Here is a 14,501-nt window from a genome sequence, read left to right as displayed (position 1 = left end):
AAAGTTGTCATTCTAATCAGACAGACCCAAAATATTTATCACAGGAGAATCGACGTTTCGGGCATTAGCCCTTCTTCAGGCAACATTCCTGAAGAAGGGCTAATGCCCGAAACGTCGATTCTCCTGTTCCCTAGATGCTGCCTGACCTGCTGCGCTTTTCCAGCAACACATTTCCATCTCTGATCTCCAGCATCTGCAGACCTCATTTTCTCTTCAAAATATTTATCAGTTTACTAGTGACAGATTGAACATTGATACTATGGTAATACCATGAGGCAAGTACTCTAAGGGCAAATGTTAATTCTTGGAGACTTGGGTTCAAATCCCACTATGCAGGATGGCAACATTTAAATTCAACTAATAAAAAATCCGGAATGTAAAAGGTAGTCTCTTTTCCAATCATTCTGTACAAAACATAATGACACTTCTCTGGCACAGGTAGGACTTGAACTCAGAACTCGTGGCTCCAAAGTAGGGACTTACCACTGTGCCTTAAAAACCAGTCCCTATAATGATGACCATGAAACTTCAATGATGCTCCCCTTCCAATCAACTCTGGCCGGCTCCTTCCTCATGCCTTTATAGTTACCTTTATTCAATTGTAATACCATTATTGAATATTGAACATAACAGTGCAGTACAGGCCCCTTCAGCCTTCGATGTTGCGCGACCTGTAAAACCAATCTGAAGCCCATCTAATCTACACTGTTCCATTTTCACCCATATTTTTATCCAATGACCATTTAAATGCCCTTAAAGTTGGTGAGACTACTACTGTTGCAGTCAGGGCTTTCCACGCCCTTACTACTCTCTGACATCTGTCCTATATCGCATTTTATCTGATTCAATCTTCTCCATCTCAAACTGCAGGGTGAATTCTATCATACAATTGTCACCGTCCCCTAGGGGTTCCTTCACTATGAGCTCCCTCATCAAGTCTGCCTCATTTTACATTATCAAATTCAGAATTGCCAGTTCCCTAGTGGGTCCTACAACAAACTGTTCCAAAAAATATCTTGTAGAAAATTCATGAATTCCTTTTCTTGAACTCTGCTGCCAACTGATTTTCCCAGTCCATCTGCATACTGATGTCCCCCATCATTACCGTAAAAGTGTCTTTCTTTCATGCCTTTTCTATCTCCTGAGTTATTTTCTTCCCCACATCCTGACTACAGCTAGGAGGCCTGTATAGAACTCACATTAGGATCTTTTCTCCATTGCAGTTCCTCAACTCCCCACACAGATTCAATGTTCTCCTATTTTATATCACTTCTTGTTATCGATTTAATTTCAATTCTTACTACGAAGGTTACCTCACCCTCTCTTACCCATCTACCTGCTCTTTTGATAGAACTTCAGGATTCCTGAAGAAGGGCTCATGCCCAAAACGTATATTCTCCTGTTCCCTTGATGCTGCCTGACCTGCTGCGCTTTTCCAGCAACACATTTTCAGCTCTGATCTCCAGCATGTGCAGTCCTCACTTTCTCCCGTATTTAGTTTCCAGCCCTGATCCCTTAGCAGTCAACATTCTGTGATACCCACAACATCATACAAACTCATTTACCTTTCTTATATGTGATGGGTATTTAAGTACAACATTCTCAGTCCTGCACTGACTTCTTTCAGTTGTTCCCTTTTCTGCTGTGCCTGAAGTTAGATTCCTGACCCTGTCCTATTATTTGCTATGAGAGTTTTAACCTCCATGCAACTGAATCCACTTCCCAACTATTTAGTTTAAAGCTCCCAAATTACGTGATTCGCAAAGAAACTGATCTCAACATGATTCCGGTGGAACCTGTCCAATCAGAACAGCTCCCTCCTTCCCCAGTACCAATGCCAATGTCCTATGAATTTGAACCCGTTTCTCCCACATCAATCTTTCAGCCACACATTTGCCCCTTTAATCATGTTGACCATGTAAATATTTGCTTGTGGCTCAGGTAGTAATCCAGAGATTATTACCTCTTTGGTTCTGCTTTTTAATATAACACCTGGTTACTCATATTCACTCAACAGAACCTCTTTCATCTTTCTACCTGTGCTGTTGGTATCTACATGGACCACTACAACTGGATCTTTCCCCTCCCACTCCAAATTCCTCTACAACCCAGATGAGATATCCTGAACCTGGGCACCAGGCAGGCAACACAGCCTTCAGGACTCTTGATCCTGGCCACAGGCAAGAGTGTCTATTCCCCTGACTATACTATCCCCAGTCATAACTATATTTCTCTCGCATCTCGAATGGCTCCCTGTACAACAACGCTATGGTCAGTTTGCTCATCCTCCCTACGACACCCACTCTCAACCACATTGGAAGCAAAAATTTCAAGCTTATTAGACAAGCTCAAGGGCTGAGGCTCCTTTAGTACTACCTCGTGGATCCTGCTACATTCCTTGCTCATAGTCACACCCTCCTGTCTCTGACCACTGACCGAATTTAAGGTAGTTAACCTAGAGGGTGTGACTGCCTCCTGAAACACATTGTCCAGGTAAATTTACGTGTTGCAGTGACCGAAGCTCGGACTCCAGCTCATCAATCTGAATTGGAGTTCCTCAAGCATCCAACACTTGCTACAGATGTAGTCACTACTAACCACAATGGGGTCCACATCCAGTTCCCACATCATGTAATGACAATACCTCACCTGGTTCACATCATCTACTTTAATTACTTGGTCATTAATTTGATCTTTTAAAAAATTTGTACTACTTTTTAAATTTGTAGCCTGTAAAGATTTCTCTTACTTACCTTTAAACTGGAAGTAAGCTATAATATTAGTTAAATTAGTAGCTATCACCAACCAATGAATCTATGGTTTATCTGTGATGTCACTCTTCCGTGCTGGGCCCTTGCTTTTGGGCTTCAAATTATCCTGTAAAAAGACCTTACAAACTTGAGCCAAAAAAAATCAAGTTAAAAAGCACCACTTCAACTCTGTACTGAATTCTCATGTTGCCTCTAAATTCCCAAACTATATACTCATACGGTCTGTATCTTATGCCAGATGCAATCTCTCCTGACTGTTTGACGTTTACTGATCTTATACTTTCAGCGGGCCCTTTCTTAAACAGAACTGATGCATAGAACTCTTAAATCAAGTTCCCTATTCACGGAATGAGGGTGTCACTGGCCAGGCCAGCATTTATTGCCCATCCTTAATTGCCCAGAGGGCAGTTAAGTCTCACATTGCTGTGGATCTGGAGTTACATGTAGGCCATTTAAGGTAAGGATGGCAGTTTCCTTCCCTAAAAGGGGTTAGTGAGCCAGATGGGTTTTTCTGCCAAAGATTTTGTGATCATCATTAGACTCCTAATTCCAGATATTTATTGAATTCAAATTCCACAATCTGCTATGGTAGGATTTGAACCCGGCTCCTAGAATGTTATCAGAGTCTCTAGATTGATAGTCTAATGATAATACCATTGGGCAATCACCTACCCTTCATGGCACAATTCCTGCTTTTTCTAAGCACCTTAAACCATTGCCCAGTGATTCTCAACCCTAACATTATAAGGAACAGTTTTTCCCTCTCGATATGTCTAAGCCTGTTATGATTTTGAACACTTCTATAACACCTCTTCTTAAACTTCACTAAAGAGAACAATTCCAGCTTACCTTTCATTCCTGGAACCATTCTATAAAATATTTTTTGCACCAACTAAAACTAATGGCAAAGCAATTCAAATCAAAGATGCTCAAAAGCATGATTTGGAGGAGCACAAACATCTCAAAACATTATAGAGGTTTAGGTGTGATAATCCTTTTGCGGCCCCATGGGGAGCTCCTTGAGAAGCTCATGGAGTATGAGTTACCTTGGTATCAGCCCCATGGCCTTTCCAGTTGGAACTCATTACCGGAGCCCTTTATAAAGCAGACTCCCTCCCCCTCCAACTCCATTTTGATTTAGCCCCTTCCCTCTCAATCTATCTCCCACTCACTTCTGGTCTTTGCTTGTAAATATTTAATTGGAAACTGGTCAATTACTGCTGGTGATTAATAGTTAAAACAGAAAAATAAATATAAAAAAGTCACTGTTATTCAAAGTTTGTGAGAAGATTTATAGCTCGGGTGCTCATTGTTGTGGTCCTGTTTGCCGAGCTGGGAATTTGTGTTGCAGACGTTTCGTCCCCTGTCTAGGTGACATCCTCAGTGCTTGGGAGCCTCCTGTGAAGCGTTTCTGTGATCTTTCCTCCGGCATTTGTAGTGGTTTGAATCTGTCGCTTCCGGTTGTCAGTTCCAGCTGTCCATTGCAGTGGCCGGTATGTTGGGTCCAGGGTCGATGTGATTATTGATTGGTTTTGCTCATGCTGGGTATCGGGTCCTTCGTTCTGGTGAGTTGTTGTTTGAGAGTGGCTGTTGGTCTGTGTGCTATTATGAGTCCTAGTGGTCGCAGTAGTCAGGCTGTCAGTTCGGAAATGCTCTTGATGAATGGTAGTGTGGTTATTCCTTTGGGTTGTGGCATGTCCTCGTTCCGTTGTCTTTCCCTGAGGCATCTGTGGAGGAAATTGCGCGGGTATCCGTTTTTGGCAAATACATTGTATAGGTGTCCTTCTTCCTCTTTTTGCAGTTCTGGTGTACTGCAGTGTGTTGTGGCCCTTTTGAACAGTGTCTTGATGCAACTTCTTTTGTGTGTGTTGGGGTGGTTGCTTCCGGCACTACAAATGCCGGAGGAAAGATCACAGAAGCGCTTCACAGGAGGCTCCCAAGCACTGAGGATGTCACCTAGACAGGGCACGAAATGTCTGCAACACAAATTCCCAGCTCGGCGAACAGGACCACAACAGTCACTGTAATTTTAGTGTGGAAAACTCATTCAGTTCTGTATGATTGCACTTCTGGGTATAAATATGTATAAAAAAGTGGATCCACTTACCCAACTTCATTTTGATTTAGTTGCTTCTCCCTCTCTCTACCTCCCTATTTACTGTTGATGGTTTGCATTGCCCTTGATGGGCTTTGCATGTAAGTATTGTTCTAAAGCGGAGGTTGACCTCCCTTTGAGAAGTAAAACCCAAACACTCAAAGAGGAACTCCTCACCCCATAATCTGTAAAAGGACTGGGAAAAGTGCCATAATCTGCTTTTTCAGCAACTTCTAGTGGTTAAATAAAATAAATCCCTGACACTCACTTTAAAATCACCAAGTAACAATTTATTTATCTAACTTATTTATCTAACTTCAGCAGATGCCGAAGGGGCCTGTTTCCACACTGTAAGGAATCTAATCTAATCTAAATTAACTAAACTATTAACAAATCAAACAAATCCCTTCCAACTACTTACTACTCCCAAATAAAACAAGATTCTAATGGTATGCTGTTCCAATAAATTCAAATCCCACTTCATACGAAAAGAAATTGAATTTATTGTCTTGAAATTACGGCCAGGTTATGTGTCCTCCTGAATGTTTCCTGCCTTCTCCGTTAATTCTTCTGAGAGGAATATCTTTTCCATCTTTGGTACCATTCTTATTTAGATGGTGCTTTCTCTAAGTCAGAGAGGAGGCTGTGAGAGCCAGCGATTCTCTCTCTCTCTCGAGAGAGAGAGAGAGAGAGCTGAGGGCCATTAGTTCTGGCAAATGGAAGCTTGCTCTGGGGTCTTTGTCCACCTACCTCCTTGTTTTATACCCTTGATGACATGTCAATATTTCTTACAATAGAGTTGGTCATATGTTGTCAAAACCATCAGATTTAATAGGTTTTTGGTATTTAAGTGCCTGGTTCAAATTGATTGGCTAAATTCAGAAGTCTGTTGTTTCGGTAAAAATTGCTGCTTGGCCTGCTGAGACAGCCTTTTGATACAAATGTATCCATTCAGGCTCTCTGAGTACATGCAAACTCAAGCTGTTGTTCACAGACATCTCTAAATCTCTAAGCACCGAAAGAAAGCACCATCTTTTAAAGGGACCAAGCAATGCTTTCTCCCCTAATATTTTACAATTTTACAAACACCAAATTATAACTTCCTGCCTCCCAATCTCAATTACTCTACCCAGCTTGGCAACAATATCTAATTGGCTATATGGGATGTTTACTGGTGATGGTTAGTGTTTAAAAAGGAAAACAAATAAAGCAATAAAAAGAATCACCTCATTGTTTGTGCCCAAGATTATAAAAAGAAACGAAAAATAATGAAGCAGACCCCTGAGGGGTGTTGTGGTATAGTAGTAGTATCCCAAGCTTCAAGTCAGGAGGCCTGGGTTCAAGTCCCACCTATTCCAGAGTGTGTCCTAACACCTCTGGATATGTTGTGGGGCCCTCTTCAGGTGCAGTTATAGTGTCCCTGGAATGAGAAGCTTGGGTTCAAATCCCACCTGATCCGGAGGGTATCAGTTCTGGATATAAGAAGAAGATAAGGTAGACCCAGGGATGGATCTGCAGAACTGTCTGTACGCCACAAGTGGTGACTCTAGTTTAGTGTTTAATATTAGACAATGTTCCTTTCATTCGGGTTTCCTGAGATATTAAATTGGCAACAGGAGTCAAGAAAAGTTTCACACAGCCTTGCCTTTCAATGATTACATGAAGACCGTGATGGGGAAATATTGAAAATGCCGCTATTTGGGAAACTGGAACTTTACAGTGTGAGCATGGAGGATTGGCCTTAGTACCCCAAAAGAACCAGATACCTTTTTTTCAGGTAAACAAGATAGAAGGGGATCACCGACAAAAAGTCATTTTCCTGATTGCTTGTGGGGCCCCAAATTTCAGCATCATGGAATTTAACCTACCCTGTAGCCCTGGAGTCAATATCTTTTGAAGAACCAGTAGATATGGTAGCGGACCATTGTGACCTCAAACCATTTGTTATATTACAACCATACAGGTTTAACATGACAAATAGACTTCCTGGGGAACCAGTTACTGAATTCTTGACAAAACTGAAGAAATTGGCAGAACACTGTGAGCATAGGTCAGCACTTCGGGAAATGTTAAGGGATCGTTTAGTTTGTGGAATTAATAATATTGGGACCAAACGAAGCTACTCACTGAACCAGTTCTGGACCTCACAGAAATGGCCCTTTCCCGTGAAAACACAGAAAATGTGGCTCAGGAGTTTCAGGATGGTATAGACGCTACTGTTCTCAACCTTGGGTGACACCCATACCGCACAATCAAGTCCCAAGCAGATAATATTTGCGGCTCCCAATAGTTGCCAAGGAAGGGTGATTGAAGTCAGAAGTTGGAAAGTTCCAGAACTGGAGGGGAAGTTTCTCCACAATACCGTGATGAGCAATAACATCCATGCTGCACTTATGTTACACCGTATACACAGGTAACAGAGAATCCAACTCCTCTTACTGGTGGTACAAGTGCCAGTTCCCAATCTTTAGGGAAGAGAATGACTACAGAAAATCTGTCTGGATATACCACAGATCTTTAAAGTGATCTATATGAGGTCATTGGGCAGTATCCTGAAGTATTTTAAAAAGGCCTCAGGAAGATAAAGCAAGAGGTGCCAGGGTCAAAATCTATGTGGACCCAGAGGCAAGACCTGAATACTTCAAGGCACAGCCAATCCCCTGTGAGTACATGCCAAAGTACAGGCCACATTAGAACATCGAGAGGAAAGAGGCATCATTTGCCTTGTGCAATTTATAGAATGGGCCGAGCCAGTAGTTCCCGTTTTATAACCTGATAATTTGGTCTTCTCTGAGGGATTAAAAGTTGACAGTCAACAGAGCTTAGATGGATACCCTTTGCAATGCAGAAGATTTGTATGTGAAGCTAGCTGGGAGTCACGTATTTCCAAATTAGATATGAGCCACACCTACCTCCAACTGCAGCTGAGGTGTTGTCCTGGAAGTACATCACTATAAATACTCACAAAGGACTGTATTAATACACTCAATTGCCTTTTGGGGTGTCTTTCACTTGCACCATCTTTCAAAGTGTAATGGAGACCATCCTCCAATGGGTGACCAAAGTGGCAGTTTATGTGGATGATGTTATAATCTCAGGACCTACTGCAAAGTAATATTTGGGCAGTTTGGAGGAGGTTTTGCAGCTTATTTTGTGATATCTTGCTAAAAAGGGAAAATGTATATTCCAGAAAAGTTCAGTAATGCACATCAAATACAGGGTTGACAAGAACCAATTACATCCCATTAAAGAGAAGATGAAGGCCATAAAAATGGCTCCAAGGAGCACAATGGAGTTGCAGTCTTTTCTAGGCCTCATAAATTACTATGGAAAATTCATAATGAACCTAGTGACCCTGCTGGCAACTCACCATGTAATGTTAAAATAAAATCAGAAAGGGACTTGGAAAATCACCATTGTAACCAAATATATTAGCCCATTACGATCCCCTGAGACCAGGTGTTGAAACCTGTGACACCTACCCCTGCAGAAGAGGGGCAGCATTATTATATCTTTGGGACGATGAACAGAACATCCAATTGCATTTGCATTGTAAATCTTGGCAGAGGCAGAAAGGGAGTATGCTCAAACTAAGAAAGAAGATTTGGCCATGGCATTTGCAGTGAAAAAATGCCACCAGTATATCTATGGTTGACATTTCACCATAATAACTGGTCACAAACCTCTGTTGGGGCTCTTTAAGGAAGACAAGGTGATTTCTCCAATCACATCCGCTTGGATCTAATACTGGGCATTACCATTAAATGCTTATGAAAATACCTTATAACATCATCCAGGGAGTCATATAGGCAACAATACTACCCAGCAATCTACCTTTACCTTGAAGATGGATAAAGTCATCATCACTTTGAACTTCACAGACAGTCGACCAATATCTGCCAAATGAAACCAGGCTTGACCCAAAATGACCCATGTTGGCAAAACGCTGTCATAACATTCAAAATGGTGGACCGCAAGGATATCATATGGATTATCATTACATCTTAAAATATCAGTAGTTGATCATAGAAGATGATATTATCTTGTGGAAAGTCTAGATGATTGTTCTATGTCCAGGCCAGTGACTAAAACTTCAAGAATTGCACAATGGCCACCCAGGAATTTCTAAATTGAAAATGTTTGCAAGGAGCTATGTTTGGTGGCCTGGCATAGACACAAAAAAAGAAACCTGGTCAAATGGTGCAAAACTTGCTAGGAAAACCAGAAGTTCCATGCATACATGGGAATGGCTGGGGAGACTTTGGTTGCAAGTGCAAGCAGTTTTGCAGGGCCATTTACGGACTCTCCATTCTTAATGCTTATCAATTCATTGAAATTGGATTGACGTTCACCAAAAGGCTTCTATTACCATTTATAACCTACCATTGAAAAAAATCAGCCAGGCATTTTGTGTGGATAGTACAGCGAGATCCTTGTCACAAACAATGGATCCCCATTTATCAGCAGCGAGTTTCAGACCATCACAAAGACAAATGGAATAAGGCATACCCTGATGAAGGGCTTTTGCCCGAAACATCAATCTTCCTGCTCCTCGGATGCTGCCTGACCTGCTGTGCTTTTCCAGCACCACTCTAATCTAGACACCCATATCTACACAGCACCTACCATCCATTCTCAACCAGTCTAGCTGAGAGGGTGGCCCAGGTATTCAAAGTAGCATGAAAAGGTAAGCTACAGGCTCTTTGGAAACAAAACTTGCATGTTTCCTCTTCAATGGTTATTTCTGCTCCCATGTCTTATAATTCTATCCTTATAGCCATGCAAAAGCCTATCAAATTAGGCTTCATTCCACTACTGCAATAGTTAGTGAGTTCCAAGTCATAATCACTCGCTGAATAAAGACAGTTCTTTCTCATTCTCATATCTCTTGCCCAAAACTTTGAATCCCTGTCCCCTCGTGCTTGCATCACTAGCTTATGAGAAGAGCTTTTCTTTGCCTATCTTATTTAAACCTGTCACAATCTGGTACACCTCTATCAAATCTCTCCTTCAGCTCCTTTGCTCCAAAGCTAACAAGCCCTCATTTCTGGAACCAATCTCATGAATCTCCTCTTAAGGATACTTGTTTCCTTCCTTAAGTGTGATGATCAGAACTGGATTCAAAACTCCAGTTTGTGGTCTGAGCATGGCTTTATAAATGTTCAGCATAGCCTCCTTGCTTTTATATTCAATAATTTTAATGATCAAACTTAAATTTACATGTTTTGCTAACCACACAATTTGTCTGCCATATTTTAAAAGTTATGCATTACGAAACACTTACTAAAAATTTAAGCCTATATTGTGCTTATTGGTGCAAGGTTTCAATCAACATACAATCACTATTCTCACTATCAATGCCATGCACAAAACGAGTGCAGTGGAACAGATTGCCTAATAATAGAGTTCACCTCTGTCCAGGTATAGCAAGACTAACTATATCTAATTGTCAGTCCCATTTTAATTTAAAAAGTATCAACTTAGATTCCTAACTCTTATTTTTCAGATACTTTTCTGCTGCTGGCATCAAACCCTCATGTCATAATGGTTACACGGTAAGATTTAATATCCATGACGAAAATATTTAGAGATTTGAATATTATATTTACAATTCATTGTGTTATGATAACAGTAAATATGGACCATTTGAATTCTAATTTCTATCATTTGAATGGGAGGGGTTTGGAGGGATGTGGGCCAGGCGCAGGCAAATGGGACTAGTTTAATATGGGAAACCTGATCAGCATGGATAAATTAGATCAAAGGGTCTTTTTCTATGCTGTATTGCTTCATTTTGACTGATGTCCGCGATGGACTAGAGATACAGTCTTAAGTCAGATGGTATGTGGCTGAGAGAGGAACTTTCCAATGGAAATGTTCCCATACAGTTTGTCCTTGTAGTTAATAGGGGTGACAGATTGAAGGGTGTTGTTTCAGGTAAACAACCACCTTGTATACTCACATGCATTTCTTGAATGTTGTTAAAACTGCACTCACCCAGGTGAGTATGGAGTATTCAATCACATTCCTAATTTGTTAATGTTGGACAGGCTTTAGGAAGTCAGGTGGTCAGTTATTCTCCGCAGGATTCCTAGCCTCTGACGTGCTCTTTAATCACAGTGTTTAAGTATCTGACCCAATTCAGTTTCCGGTCAATGGTTACCCCATATTAATATCCCTTTGTCTGCTATTTAATGATATTTTTAAACCCATTAAGAAAGAAAATTTGATTGGATATGATAAGGATGTAGGAATTTATATCCTTGTGAAACTAAAAATGTAAAGTCAAGGTTTCCTAGACTAAACTGGTATCATTAACCTGTGTTTGGCCCATGTCCCTCCGGACCTTTCTTGTCCATGTATCTGTCCTGATACCTTTTAAATGTTGTAATTTAAAACAAGTGCCTCTGCCACTTTCTCTGGCAGCTCATTCCATGTGTGCACTGTCCTCTGTTTGCGGGCTGTTTCCTCTCTTTTGAAACTTTCCCCTCTTGCCTTGAATCTGTGCCCTCTGGCTTTGGACTCTCTACTCTTGGAGGGGTCCTTGGCTACTTACCTTATCTATGCCCCTCATGATTTTGTGGGTTTCCTGTGCTCAGGAAAGGTTTCCCAGCCTATCAACCTCTCCCAGTGGCTTGGGCCTTCCAGTTTCAGTAACATCCTTGTAAATCTTGGTCAGCATAGACAAGTTGGGCTGAAGAGCCTGTTTCTGTGCTCATGCCTCTATAATCATTATTCCCACCATCTTTAATGAACAAAAACATTGTTATAAAAAGGAAGAACATAGACTTATAAGTTTAGTAATTACCTGGCCACAGATTGAAGAGAGCTTCATGAAAGCCATGTGAAATTAGCAAAGCATTCTGCATTAAAATGACCAATTTTATCTAAACATGCTGAAACAAGGTAGTTGATTCATCCCTCAAGAATTTTGCATCTTTTTAATTCATACTGTATGATAATTTCACATATTGGGAGATGAAAGGTTTGCTTGCCAGTTAACCAGCTTGGAAAGACATTGGAGTTAGCCTCAGGAATACACACTAAATTATATTTCAATAGCATTTGAGTTGCAGTGCAGAGGGAAATAAAAAATGAATTTGTGACAACAAGAGCTAGAATGCTATCTCTCTGTCTTCCCCTGCCTGCTTCCCTCATCATCTTGGAAAATAACACTCCATGAAAAGCATCATGGGAAAATAACCCATTCACTAAAGACTCAAAGATCTGCAGTTTCTGTTATTGCTGCAAATAGGAGTCAACTGTGGCTTTAGTTTTAAAATCTAACACCTCAAAAATTCTAAGAACTTTTAAATTGCAAAACCTTAAAAGCTGTAAATAGCACTTTAAAAAATGTATTACCCATGTTTGTGTGTGTATGACGTTGCATTTTTATCATCTTATCTCAGAGTTTGTAGATAATGAACTCCTCTTTATTTCATTTAACAAAATCTGGGCAATTGGCTGCTGCATTTTCTAGCAAACTATTTAATTGAAGTTTGATAGCTACATACAAAAAAGATTTTTTTTAAGAACTGTAGCAACTAACTGAGAGGAGGTTAAAGAGAGGGGAGCCGATTCCTCTTCCTCACCTTATCGTAACAATTGACTATCAAGAACATTACTATTTTGATACGGAGATGATTTGGTGCACTGCATCGATACAATGTATTAAAATTGTTAAATAATGAATTCAACTACCTTATTCTTTCCCCAAAACCCTCCAGATTTCTCAATTTCCGATTCCCTTTCAGAATTTACCAGTGTACCTGTTTTCACCACTCTTTCAGATTATCAGAACTCAGTGCAGAATTTTTTTAAACTTAATTTATTCCCTGTATTTCTATCCAATTATCTTGAATACATCCTTCTAAGTTACCAACTCTCCTTCCAGTGAAATCTGATATCTATAGCAAAGGCATATCAGCTGAACTTTGTTGCTTTTACATATTTTCTGTCTAAGAGTATTTTCTGTATTCGTGCATTGACCTGACAAGTAAATTCGTTCGGCCAAAACTGTGATGCGCTGTGCAATAGACAAACCTGTGTTACAGATTTCTTCAATCCTTGAATTGCTATGACCATATAAAGTAGTGTTAATACTATTTATACTATTTTGTACGAATATTGCAAGGCTGTGCACCCAGCAGTATTATCAGTGGTGAAGGCAGAAATAGAAGTAGAGCTACAACTCCATAAAACCAAGGTTTAATCTGTGTTCACTGGTAGCAAAAATCTCTGCTAGGTGCAGCATCTCACAAACTATCCACATATTGTAATTTATGAACTTATTATACAAATTATTTGCTGGTAGCACAAAATTTCACTGTTGCTTTAAAAAGACACATTTCATTGAGGTCTTTTATTTTAAATTCATCAGGACAATGCATACAATGCCAAATTGAAGGGAAAACTAACATTTATATTTCATGAGAGGAGAGTACTGATTGTTTGACAAGGAGACTATGATTGCTGGAGGCATTTATGTTAAGATTGCACCAATTGATGATGATTGACAGTTAATTGCCAGGTTACAAGGCAGGTTGGTCAGGGTATTGTCTGAGAAATGAGCCAGCAAATGGCTGTTCAAACTTTGTTGAGCAGAAACAGGCACAGTGTTCAAATCTTTTCCTTCTACAAAGAACAGGGCCCTGCACATTCATTTGTATGAATGCACTTTAGTAAGTGCAGTGTGCCAACTGTGTGATTAGATTAGATTAGATTAGATTAGATTACAGTGTGGAAACAGGCCCTTCGGCCCAACATGTCCACACCGACCCGCCGAAGCGAAACCCACCCCTACCCCTACATTTGCCCCTTACCTAACACTACAGGCAATTTAGTATGGCCAATTCACCTGACCCTGCACATCTTTGTTGTCCAATGCACGTATTTCTCTTTTCAGTAACCCTCGAATTTGTGATATATTATTGGTTTGAATGATAGAATCACAGAATAGTGCAGCACAAAGGAAGCATTTTGGTCCAGGGTCAGAAAAATACCCCACTTTTTCCCCTATCCTTGCAATAATGGTAACATCACTGGATGCCCAGGTTAATGTTCTGGGGATGTGGGTTCAAATTCCATAAGGATCTGGTGGAACTCAAATTCAATTAATAAATCTATAATTAAGAACTCATCTCAATAATAGTGGCCATGAAATTATTGTTATTGTCATGAAAACCATTTGGTTCACTAATGCCTTTTAGGGAAGGAAATCTGCCATCCTTACCAGGACTGGCCTACATATGAGTTCATACACACAGCAATGTGGTTCACTCTTAACTGCCCTCTGAAATAAAACATAAGAAGTAGGAGTAGGCAATTCAGCCCCTCGAGCCTGCTCCACCATTCAATATAATCATGTCTGATTGCATTCTTAGTCTCAACTCTACTTTCCTGCCTGCTCTCTACAACCTTTCTTTCCTCCCCATCTTTGTCATCGCTTAGCATGCTACTCACGTCAAGGGCAATCAAGGGCAGGCAAGAAACGCTGGCCTTACCAGTGATACCCTATCCGTCAATGAATACAGAAAAATAACTTACAGTGGCTGCCCACTCTGTGAAATTATTATCAAATGCTAATAATATTACTGGAACACAATATGTATTTGTAAATAAAAGACCACATCAAC

The 14,501-nt window shown here is 40.4% G+C and overlaps 1 protein-coding gene across 4 annotated transcripts in view; it reads left to right on the top strand.

Moving 5' to 3' along the window:
* rnaset2l (ribonuclease T2, like) overlaps positions 1-14,501 on the top strand; it is a 55,834-nt gene that overhangs the window by 28,148 nt on the left and 13,185 nt on the right. For all 4 annotated transcript variants that reach the window (XM_087984046.1, XM_043681027.2, XM_043681029.2 and 1 more), the window contains exon 8: positions 10,373-10,421. In XM_087984046.1, the coding sequence (XP_087840172.1) occupies positions 10,373-10,421 (49 nt within the window). The remainder of the gene's footprint in view (positions 1-10,372; positions 10,422-14,501) is intronic.

The sequence above is a fragment of the Chiloscyllium plagiosum genome, unplaced genomic scaffold (assembly GCF_037043375.1).
Source record: "Chiloscyllium plagiosum isolate Xiang-an unplaced genomic scaffold, Cpla_swu_hap1 HiC_scaffold_47, whole genome shotgun sequence".
Taxonomy (NCBI): Eukaryota; Metazoa; Chordata; class Chondrichthyes; order Orectolobiformes; family Hemiscylliidae; genus Chiloscyllium; species Chiloscyllium plagiosum.
Note: the sequence above shows the minus strand (reverse complement) of the source record. Positions and strands in the feature narration are given on the sequence as shown.